This window comes from Pseudophryne corroboree, chromosome 4 (assembly GCF_028390025.1).
Source record: "Pseudophryne corroboree isolate aPseCor3 chromosome 4, aPseCor3.hap2, whole genome shotgun sequence".
Classification (NCBI taxonomy): Eukaryota; Metazoa; Chordata; class Amphibia; order Anura; family Myobatrachidae; genus Pseudophryne; species Pseudophryne corroboree.
Window position 1 is genome coordinate 615522786 of NC_086447.1, and position 12638 is coordinate 615535423.

Here is a 12638-nt window from a genome sequence, read left to right on the forward strand (position 1 = left end):
GCTACATAGCATGGTAGCTGGGTAGCGCTGCAGCTTGTGTCCATGTCCTGGTTTTCCACTGTGTGGTTGTATCGTCGTTAGGTAAAGATGTGTAATCGTGGGGGGGGGAGGGATGGGGGGAGGGGGTGTCGGACACACACACACACACACACATGTGCTCTACCTGACATAATGTGCATCAGGGGCTCTACCTAGCATAATGTGGGCTCTACCTGGTATAATGTGTATCAGGGGCTCTACTGTGGTGTAATCTGTATAAGGACCTTTACTGTGGTGCTATGTGTGTAAGGGGTAATACTGTGTGGTGTAATGTGAATAATGGACACTACTGTGTCTTGTAATGTGAATTGGTTCTATTCTAGTGTGTAATTATTATTATATACATTTATGACTCATTTGTGTGACTCTGTCGGTGAAGTCAACCGCAATGTATAATTATTTATTATACATATTTCTGACTAATTTTTGCAACGCTTTCGGTGAAGGTCAACCCAACTTTGTATTGATAGAAATGGAGTCTACTACTAGTGCTGTAACTGCTGCTACTAGTCATGACATTGACAATGCAAGTCTGTCAACGTCATTTGCTAAGGCAGATGCCCAGGGGCATAGAAGGCTTAGGCCAGGTTATGTAAAATCATTTAATTTTAGAGTGGTAAAGAAAAAAAAATGAAAAGGAAAGTTAGCTGCAGTGGCAGGAGACAAACTGCGCATTCAGAATCAGAACCATCAGACATTCTTGAGGAACATTTATGGATGTTCACGTCAGCTGACATTTCTCACACTGTCCACATAGAGAAGCCTATTTCTCCTCCTTCCACCATTTCTGAACCATCTGAACATGTGGGGAGCAGTACAAGTAAAGATGGTGATGAATCTGATGAGAAGGGTGATGAATCTGATGAGGAGGACATACTGTAATACAAATTGAGGAAGTTGGACAGAATAAGGGGGATATGTGTTTTCTATCTGACAGTGAGGATGTTGATGATGATGTTGTTTGTGTAAGTCAGCCACCAGTGGCTGCAGTTGTTGACCATGATAAAAAGAAAGTCATTGTGATGCCTGGGCATAACACCAAAAAAACACCTCTTGGGTGTGGGATCCTGGCAATGTTTATGAAAGCATCTGCTCCATTTTGTAAGGCCGAATTTAGTAGTGGTAGGAACATTAGCCATTTAGGGACTTCCACCATGTTACGTCATTTGTGGCGAAGACATGAAATTTATTGAACAAGATTATAATGCAATTAACACCACATCATCAACATCCTCAGAGTAATTCTTTATGGAGGAACTCCTTTTAAAAAATTGTTTTGTGGGGCCCCAAACAAACCAATCATTTTAGCCACAAGTGATGGTCCCTGTCGCTGAAATTATTAGTTTGTTAAACTGTGCATGTCCTGTTTAATATATACAACATAAGGGAGGGTGGGTGCACCTTATTTCTTTGCGGTATGTGCTCTCTGGAGCATTTTTTGGACATAGTTTCCAAAACTGCCATCCTGTCTGCCACTCCAAGATGTGCCACCCACTTCTGTCGCTTAGCTTAGTCATCCAGCGATCTCGGTGCAACCTTTTGGCCTAAACTGGATTAAAATAATATTGTGAGGTGTTCAAAATAGACTGGAAATTAGTAGAAATAAATGTTATTGAGGTTATTAATACTGTAGGGACAACCAAAACCCGAAAAATGGGCAGGTGCAGATCTCTACTAAGTATTCCGTATGGTGTGAAGCAGGAGGAGGTCCATGGGGGAATGACACCATGAGTTACCACACTGGGTGACACCAACCCTAGTGATGCCTCTGGTGTAAACTAATGTGACAGTATATGAGGGGAGGAATACACAGATTAAGACCAGATCATTCCTCCATCAGTGTGTGAGGTATTATTATTATTATCCTTTATTTATATGGCGCCACAAGGGATCTGCAGCCAGGGGCGGATTGGGAACAAAAAACGGCCCTGGAAAAAAAATAGGTTTTTAATACCGGTAAATCCTTTTCTCTTAGTCCGTAGAGGATGCTGGGGACTCCAAAAGGACCATGGGGGTATAGACGAGATCCGCAGGAGACATGGGCACTTTAAGACTTTAAATGGGTGTGAACTGGCTCCTCCCTCTATGTCCCTCCTCCAGACCTCAGTTATAGGAACTGTGCCCAGGGAGACGGACATTTTGAGGAAAAGGATTTTTGTTAAACTAAGGGTGAGATACACACAAGCTCACACCACAACACACCGTACAACATGGCTTTTAAGAAAATACCAGTTAACAGCATGAACCAAAAACAGCAACAGGCTGAACTTAACCAAAACACAACCTTTGTGTAACCAAAGCAATAACTATCAACAAGTACTGCAGATAGAGTCCGCACTCAGCCCAGCATCCTCTACGGACTAAGAGAAAAGGATTTACCGGTAGGTATTAAAATCCTATTTTCTCATAGGTCCTAGAGGATGCTGGGGACTCCAAAAGGACCATGGGGTCTATACCAAAGCTCCAGACCGGGCGGGAGAGTGCGGCCGACTCTGCAGCACTGACTGACCAAACATGAGGTTCTCATCAGCCAGGGTATCAAACTTGTAGAACTTAGCAAAAGTGTTTGAACCCGACCAAGTAGCTGCTCGGCAAAGCTGAACCGCCGAGACTCCTCGGGCAGCCGCCCAAGATGAGCCCACCTTCCTGGTAGAATGGGCCTTCACCGACTCCGGTACCAGCAATCCAGCCGTAGAATGAGCATGCCGAATCGTATCACAGATCCAGCGTGCAATAGTCTGCTTAGAAGCAGGAGCCCCAATTTTGTTGGGAGCATACAGGATAAACAGAGCCTCCGTTTTCCTAATACGAGCCGTTCTGGCTACATAGATTTTCAAAGCTCTGACTACATCTAGAGACTTTGAATCAGCCAAGGCTTCAGTAGCCACAGGCACCACAATAGGTTGGTTCATGTGAAACGAAGAAACCACCTTTGGCAGAAATTGTTGACGAGTTCTCAATTCCGCTCTATCCACATGGAAGATCAAATAGGGGCTCTTGTGAGACAAAGCCGCTAATTCCGACACCCGCCTTTCGGACGCCAAGGCCAAAAGCATGACCACTTTCCAAGTGAGAAATTTTAACTCAACCTTTCGTAAAGGTTCAAACCAGTGTGACATAAGAAACTGCAACACCACGTTAAGGTCCCATGGTGCCACTGGGGGCACAAATGGAGGTTGGATGTGCAGCACTCCTTTCATGAAAGTCTGAACCTCTGGAAGGGCGGCCAATTCTGTTTGAAAGAAAATCGATAAGGCCGAAATCTGCACTTTAATGGAGCCTAACTTTAGGCCCGCATCCACACCTGCTTGCAAAAAATGGAGAAAACGACCCAGCTGAAATTCTTCCGTAGGAGCCTTCTTGGATTCACACCAAGACACATATTTTCTCCAAATACGGTGATAATGCTTCGCCGTTACGTCCTTTCTAGCTTTAAGTAGAGTGGGGATGACTTCACCGGGAATACCCTTTCGAGCTAGGATTTGGCGTTCAACCGCCACGCCGCCAAACGCAACCGCGGTAAGTCTTGGAACATGCACGGCCCTTGCTGTAACAGGTCCTCTCTTAGAGGAAGAGGCCAGGGATCTCCTATGAGTAATTCCTGAAGATCCGGATACCAGGCCCTCCGTGGCCAATCGGGAACAATGAGTATCGCCTGAACCTTTGTTCTTCTTATGATCCTTATCACCTTTGCAATGAGTGGAAGTGGAGGGAACACATAAACCGACTGAAACACCCACGGTGTCACCAGGGCGTCCTCTCCACTGGTTTGAGGGTCCCTCGACCTGGAACAATATCTCTGAAGCTTCTTGTTGAGGCGAGACGCCTTCATGTCTATTTGAGGAATTCCCCAATGACTTGTCACTTCTGCAAAGACCTCTTGATGAAGACCTCACTCTCCTGGATGGAGATCGTGTCTGCTGAGGAAGTCTGCTTCCCAGTTGTCCACGCCCAGAATGAAGACCGCTGATGGAGCGCTTGCATGTTTTTCCGCCCAGCTGAGTACTTTTGTGGCCTCCGCCATCGCCGCTCTGCTCTTTGTACCACCCTGGCGGTTTATGTACACCACTGCTGTTATGTTGTTCGACTGAATCAAGAAGGGCAGACCGCAAAGAAGCTGTTCCACTTGTAAAAGGCCGTTGTAGATGGTTCTTAATTCCAGAATGTTTATGTGCAGACAAGCTTCCTGTTTGGACCATTTTCCCTGGAAATTTTCCCCGTGTGACTGCTCCCCAGCCTCGGAGACTTGCATCCGTAGTCACCAGGACCCAGTCCTGGATCCCGAACCTGCATCCCTCTAGGAGGTGAGAACTGTGCAGCCACCACAGGAGAGATACTCTGGTCCGGTGCATGTTCAGGTGAGACCCGGACCACTTGTCCAACAGGTCCCACTGAAACACCCTGGCATGGAACATGCGAAACGGAATGGCTTCGTATGCTGCCACCATCTTCCCCAGCACCCGAGTGCATTGATGAATCGACACTCTTGCCGGTTTCAGAAACTCTTTAACCATGTTTTGGATTTCCAGAGCTTTTTCCACTGGGAGAAACACTCTCCGCAGTTCCGTGTCTAGGATCATGCCCAAGAATGATAGCCGTGTTTTCGGAACCAACTGTGACTTTGGCAAATTTAGGAGCAAACCATGTTGTTGCAGGACTGTCAGGGAGAGCGCAACGTTTCTTAGTAACTGCTCCTTTGATCTCGCCTTTATCAGGAGATCGTCCAAGTACGGGATAATTGTGACACCCTGCTTGCGCAGGAGCACCATCATTTCTGCGATTACTTTGGTGAAAATCCTCGGAGCCGTGGAAAGACCAAACGGCAACGTCTGAAATTGGTAATGACAATCCTGAACAGCAAACCTCAGGTAAGCTTGATGTGGAGGATATATTGGGACATGTAAGTAGGCATCTTTTATGTCGACTGACGCCATAAAATCTCCCCCTTCCAGACTAGAGATCACTGCTTGGAGAGATTCCATCTTGAATTTTAATCTTTTCAGATATAAATTGAGGGATTTTAAGTTCAGAATCGGTCTGACCGAGCCATCCGCCTTCAGGACCACGAACAGGCTTGAATAAAAGCCTTCTCCCCGTTGTGACGGGGGGACCGCGACAATAACTTGCTGCAGACACAGCTTTTATATCGCAGCGCATACTACTTCCCTTTCCGGAAAAGAAGCTGGTAAGGCCGATTTGAAAAATCGGTGAGGGGGCATGTCTTGAAACTCCAGTTTGTACCCTTGGACCACTATTTCTAGCACCCAAGGATCCAGGGCCGAACGAGCCCAGACCTGACTGAAGAGTTGTAGACGTGCCCCCACTGGTGCGGACTCCAGCAGCGGAGCCCCAGCGTCATGCGGTGGACTTGGTAGCGGCCGGGGAGGACTTCTGCTCTTGGGAGCTTGCCACAGCCGGCGACTTTTTTCCCCTTCCCCTACCTCTAGCAGCAAGGAAGGAGGACCGTCGTCCTTTTTTGAATTTATTAGACCGATTGGACTGCATCTGACAAAGAGGTGTTTTCTTTTGTTGTGCAGGGACATACGGTAGAAAAGATGACTTGCCTGCGGTAGCTGTAGATACCAGGTCCACAAGGCCCTCACCAAACAAAACACCACCTTTATACGGCAGAGCCTCCATAGCGCTCTTAGAGTCAGCATCACCATTCCATTGATGAGTCCATAATGCTCTCCTAGCCGAGATTGCCATGGCATTGGCCCTTGATCCCAAGAGGCCAATATCTCTCGCAGCCTCCTTTAGATAGACTGCAGCGTCCCTGATATGACCCAGTGTCAAAAGTACGCTATCCCTATCCAGGGTGTCCAAGTCAGATGATAAGTTATCTGCCCACTTTTCAATTGCCCTACTCACCCATGCCGATGCCACGGTAGGTCTGAGCAGCGTACCCGTAGTAACATAAATAGATTTCAAAGTAGTTTCCTGCTTACGATCCGCAGGATCCTGTCACTGACCTAGGCTGGGGGTGTTGTGAACTCGGGGGTTCTTCCGATGGTAGGAAAGAGAGACCACAGTTGGGTCGGAACAGAGATGGCCTGATATAGGTCTTCCTCATACAGGACTCTGACAGTAAGGCTTGATGAAATTATTGAAGAACTTTATTACAGGAAGAGGACAACACAATGTCACATAATCAGAGAGGGAACGTATGGAGAAATGTCCGGGAAGAACTTGTGAGTGATGGTGAAAGATACTGGTGACTGAAGAACTCGTGAGTGATGGTTTTAAGGACACTGATGATTTGAAGAACTTGAGAGCGGGGGTTAAAGACACTGATGATTTGAAGAACTTGAGAGTGGTGGTTAAAGACACTGATAATTTGAAGAACTTGAGAGCGGTGATAAAAAGACACTGATGATTTGAAGAACTTGAGAGCGGTGGTTAAAGACACTGATGATTTGGAGAACTTGAGAGCGGTGGTTAAAGACACTGATGATTTGTATAACTTGAGATCGGTGTTTAAAGACACTGGTAACTTGCAAAACTTGAGAGCAGTGTTTAAATACACTGGAACTGGCAAAACTTGAAAGCGATGTTTAAAGACACTGGTAACTTGCAAAACTTGAGAGCGGTGTTTAACCTGCAGCCCACGCTGACTCCAAGAGGCACTGGTGACTGGAATGCAGAGGAACCCAGCAGCAGCTGGGAACGCTGGAAGCTGTGCAGCAACTGACACCTGGAAATGCCCGAAGACACTGGGGTATTACTGCAGAGAGATTCGCCGGGAACAAGAGCACTGGCATCCACTTCAGGGGAAAAGACGATACTCAGACGCCGAGGCTCTGTCCGGCATCTGACTTTGAATCTCCCGCCTCCGCAGGATTGGCGGAACAGTCTGATGATGTCACCTGTTCCCCGCCCACGTGATGCCGGGTGTCATGGCGGCGCCCCTGCCCCAGGGAACCGCCGGGAGCCGCGTCAGCCAGACGCCGGAGCCCGTGGATCACCGAAGGCGGAGGCCGCAACACCGACCAGCAAACACGCAGGGGTAAGCGCGGTGAACGCCGCCTCTGGCGTGTGAAAGATCCTTTAGGGCCGCCGTGTCAGGGGACGGAAGCGCCACCTTCTTGGACAGCCGTGCTAGAGCCTTGTGTGTGGGAGCAATGGCGCGCAGCGCGACCACTGTGCTGTACCTCTGAGACTGTAGTCTTCTGCCGTCTTTACTGAAGTCTTCTGTACTTCGGTTACTCACACGGCTTCTTTCTTCTGGCTCTGTGAGTGGGACGACGGCGCGGCTCCGGGAACGAGCAGCTAGGCTATACCAAGTGATCAGACCCTCTGGAGTTAATGGTGTCCAGTAGCCTAAGCAGCAGAGCCTTTAACTCACAGAAGTAGGTCTGCTTCTCTCCCCTCAGTCCCACGAAGCAGGGAGCCTGTTGCCAGCAGTGCTCCCTGAAAATAATAAACCTAAATAAAGTATTTTCCAGAGAAACTCAGGAGAGCTCCCCTGTTGTGTGTCCAGTCTCTCTGGGCACAGAATCTAACTGATGTCTGGAGGAGGGGCATAGAGGGAGGAGCCAGTTCACACCCATTTAAAAAGTCTTAAAGTGCCCATGTCTCCTGCGGATCCCGTCTATACCCCATGGTCCTTTTGGAGTCCCCAGCATCCCCTAGGACGTATGAGAAATTTGTACTAGTGGCCCCACATGGGCAGCACCAGAGGTGTAAGGTCTAGCCATGGGCCATGGCAGCAGCACCCTCCCACCCAAGACTTTCCAGATTGTGGGCATGTCCAGCATCAAGTAGGAAGTTAAAAAGAAATAAAATTAAATATTATGAGCACATTATATGATACACCTTTAGAATTTAGGAAACTAAACTGCTCAAAAAAATAAAGGGAACACTAAAATAACACATCCTAGATCTGAATGAATGAAATATTCTTATTAAATACTTTGTTCTTTACATAGTTGAATGTGCCGACAACAAAATCACACAAAAATTAATCAATGGAAATCAACTTTATTAACCCATGGAGGTCTGGATTTGGAGCCACACTCAAAATTAAAGTGGAAAAACACATAACAGGCTGAACCAACTTTGATGTAATGTCCTTAAAACAAGTCAAAATGAGACTCAGTAGTGTGTGTGGCCTCCACATGCCTGTATGACCTCCCTACAACGCCTGGGCATGCTCCTGATGAGGTGGCGGATGGTCTCCTGAGGGATCTCCTCCCAGACCTGGACTAAAGCATCCGTCAACTCCTGGACAGTCTGTGGTGCAACATGGCGTTGGTGGACGGAGCACGACATGATGTCCCAGATGTGCTCAATTGGATTCAGGTCTGGGGAACGGGCGGGCCAGTCCATAGCATCAATGCCTTCGTCTTGCAGGAACTGCTGACACACTCCAGCCACATGAGGTCTAGCATTGTCTTGCATTAGGAGGAACCCAGGGCCAACCGCACCAGCATATGGTCTCACAAGGGGTCTGAGGATCTCATCTCGGTACCTAATGGCAGTCAGGCTACCTCTGGCGAGCACATGGGGGGCTGTGCGGCCCCCCAAAGAAATGCCACCCCACACCATTACTGACCCACTGCCAGACCGGTCATGCTGGAGGATGTTGCAGGCAGCAGAACGTTCTCCTTGGCGTCTCCAGACTCTGTCACGTCTGTCACATGTGCTCAGTGAGAACCTGCTTTTATCTGTGGCGAATTTGCCAATCTTGGTGTTCTCTGGCAAATGCCAAACGTCCTGCACGGTGTTGGGCTGTAAGCACAACCCCCACCTGTGGACGTCGGGCCCTCATACCACCCTCATGGAGTCTGTTTCTGATCGTTTGAGTAGACACATGCACATTTATGGCTTGCTGGAGGTAATTTTGCAGGGCTCTGGCAGTGCTCCTCCTGTTCCTCCTTGCACAAAGGCGGAGGTAGCGGTCCTGCTGCTGGGTTGTTGCCCTCCTACGGCCTCCTCCATGTCTCCTGATGTACTGGCCTGTCTCCTGGTAGCGCCTCCATGCTCTGGACACTACGCTGACAGACACAGCAAACCTTCTTGCCACAGCTCGCATTGATGTGCCATCCTGGATGAGCTGCACTACCTGAGCCACTTGTGTGGGTTGTAGACTCAGTCTCATGCTACCACTAGAGTGAAAGCACCGCCAGCTTTCAAAAGTGACCAAAACATCAGCCAGAAAGCATAGGAGCTGAGAAGTGGTCTATGGTCACCACCTGCAGAACAACTCCTTTATTGGGGTTGTCTTGCTAATTGCCTATAATTTCCACCTGTTGTCTATTCCATTTGCACAACAGCATGTGAAATAGATTGTCAATCAGTGTTGCTTCCTAAGTGGACAGTTTGATTTCACAGAAGTGTGATTGACTTGGAGTTACATTGTGTTGTTTAAGTGTTCCCTTTATTTTTTTGAGCAGTGTATATCATTCTTTAGAAAGATATATTTTCTTGCTTATTACACCAACCGTATCCCAATCACTATTCACTCAACCTTATATGTCAGCCAAGCAGGCAGACAGAGCATACACTAGATTATCTGCAATCACAGGCTAAGTGGCAAAGTAATTTTCATATATGTAAATTATTTTGCATCTTATTCATTATGTCTATAAAAATTACCACACGTCCTCAAACAAAACAGGCCCCACGGGTGCGTCGGCCCACCGGGAATCTTCCCTGTGAACCCTACGGCCAATCCGCCTCTGTCTGCAGCGCCCAATTACAGAACACAAACAAGTAAACAAAACAGGAAACAGGTGTGCCCCATATCCAAGATAATCTGGACAATGAACATGCAGCACCCAATCAGCAGAACAGCACAGGTAGCCTCAGCACAAGCAACACCATCATGGCATATCCTTTATCCATCAATATGTTAAAATTTCTGAGTATGTAACTTATTACGCTTTCTTACCTAATTAGATGATTGAGACAGAGTAACTGGAGTTTTCTGTACTAAACTTTCTGCATTTTGTTTTGCATAAATGTAAGAGTTGTTAACAAAAATAAAATAATTGCAGAAATTTCATAAAACACCATACTATCTATTTTATATCGCATATGTCATCTTTCCATTAGTAATAGTAGTAGGCAGGCAGAGCCGACTGCAAACAGGTCTTGGATAACAAAAATCTGTATTGTAAAGTCAATATTAATCATTTTATACAAAACTAGACTACTTTGCTATTGGTGCGTTCCCAGAGGACGCAGTAAAAATATACCTTGCTCAGATTCCTAAAGTTTAGGGAAGCAGTCAATAAATTAATTATACACTGTATGTTATATTCTTTATACTATTAAAAGGAAGTTTCTACTGGATTACTGCCTGCACAATGCTATAAATATGGGGAGGAATATGTCAGTTACACATCTCATAAGAATAACTGCTCTTTACTGCTGACTTTTATACAAATTGTGAAAATTCAAACACCCTTCTAAAGCCCTCTAAAATAAAATAAAGCAGTTAATAAATAAAATAACTGCAAAACTCAAATAATGTAATGGATGTTAATGCTGCATAAAACTATAGAAACACCAAGAAATAAAATCAAAATACCATGGACTACCATCTCTTGTTTTGTTTTTATTTGAATTAATATTTTACTGTACTTTAATACATGTAAATATGATCTGTTTGTTGAGTGGTGGAATTGCCAATACTTAATAATTTTTTTTTTACAGTTTAAAACATCTTTATTTAGTGTTTTTGTGTTTACTAACATATACTTATATAGTGCCAGCATATTCCGTTACACTTACCATTCTCTGTTATTGGAATCATATGTAATACATATGGTCCCAATATATATGTTACAGATGTTACATGTGTACTGTGATGTACTGAATAAGAAATTAAGGAGGGTTATGCACCTAAAAAACTTTTTTTTAGTGTTATAGCTATCATAAGAGAATCCTACATAATAAAGATATTATGCAACTATTCAAAAATATACTTAGTATAACTAAACCGTTATACTGACCAGAAGAACCAGTTCCCAGGTTCATAAATGCTATGGTCAGCCTGCTTTTGGGCTCGGACAGTAAGGTCAAAGCTTGATCCTGCATTTGGCCAAGAGAAATAAAACATCCCTGAATTCAGTATCTTCCTGAGAGCTGTAACCCGCTCCTCCTCTTTGCTCTCTTCTTGGAGAGGACAGAATTCCGTTGTTGTGATTTTGTATACTTCTGTATCTAAGATCCTTCCCACAGAGGTGCATCCGCTTACCAAGACAAGAAAGTGCAATCGGGAGTTTCCTAGAGAACATAAGAATATACTCAAAGTGAATACACACAGGTGCAATACAATAGGAACAAGCAACCAAATACACCAATTAAAAAACAAACTGCAATAATAGTTCATATATCCAGAATAAGATTGTTTACAATATAATAAACCTGTGATTAACTTGGCTCATCTAAACATTTCTATTTGAAAATATTAATATATTATTAAAATGAATATTGATTATTGAAGATATAACAAATCCTTACGGTTATTCAAAACCTAAATTGAGATTTTATTAAAGGCTATAGGAATTAATTTGTGTTTTTCATGTATTATAAATGTTTTCTTGTAATTTACGGAGGGTAAAATAAGTATTGAACACATCAACATTTTTCTCAGTAAATATATTTGTAATAGGGCTATTGTAATTAAATGTTCACCAAATGTCAGCAACAACCCATGCAATCCACACATGCAAATAAATCAAACCATAGATGTACATAAAAGAAGTTATGTGTAATAATGTGACACAGGGAAAAAGTATTGAACACGCTTACTGAAATTTATGTAATACTTTGTACAAAAGCCTTTGTTGGTAATGACAGCTTCAAGACGCCTCCTGTATGGAGAAATTAGTCGCATGCATTGCTCAGGTGTGATTTTGACCCATTCTTCCACACAGTCTTCAAATCTAGAAGGTTACGTGGGCCTCTTCAATGAACTCTGATCTTTAGTTCTTTCCATAGATCATTGTCTTGCTGAAATGTCCACCCTCGTTTCATCTTCAGCATCCTGGTAGATGACAGCAGATTTTTATCAAGAATATCTACATTTTTCCATTCATCCTTCCTTCTATAATATGAAGTATGCCAATACCATATGCTAAAAAACAGCCCCACACCACGATGTTCCTACCTCCAAACTTCACTGTTGGTATGATGTTTTTGGGGTGATGTGCAGTGCCATTTCTCCTCCAAACATGGTGTGTATTATGGCATCTAAAGAGTTACATTTTTGGGGGTCATTCCGAGTTGATCGTAGCCATGCAAAATTTTGCAGGGCTACGATCATGACAATAGACATGCAGGGGGACACCCATCACAGGGCCATCCCTCCCCGCATGTCAGTGTTGCCCCCCCAGAAGTGCAAAAGCGCTTTTGCACTTTATGAGTAGCTCCCGTCCAGCGCAGCTTTAGCATGCTGGCCGGGAGCTACTCGTCGCTCCCCAGCGGCTGCGTGTGACCTCACACAGCCGCTGCGGCCTGCCCACCGCACGGTCCGGCGCCGCCTGCGTTGGCCGGACCGCGCCCCCATAACAGCGGCCAAACATCGCCTTGCTGCCCCCTCCCGCCCAGCGACCGCCTCTGACTGTCAATCAGGCAGAGGCGATCGCAGG

The 12638-nt window shown here is 45.4% G+C and overlaps 1 protein-coding gene across 2 annotated transcripts in view; it reads right to left on the reverse strand.

The window, feature by feature from the left end:
* Positions 1–12638, reverse strand: part of SYNJ2 (synaptojanin 2) — a 468795-nt gene that overhangs the window by 293993 nt on the left and 162164 nt on the right. For both annotated transcript variants that reach the window (XM_063917654.1, XM_063917655.1), the window contains exon 3: positions 10998–11271. In XM_063917654.1, coding sequence (XP_063773724.1) covers positions 10998–11271 — 274 coding nt within the window. The remainder of the gene's footprint in view (positions 1–10997; positions 11272–12638) is intronic.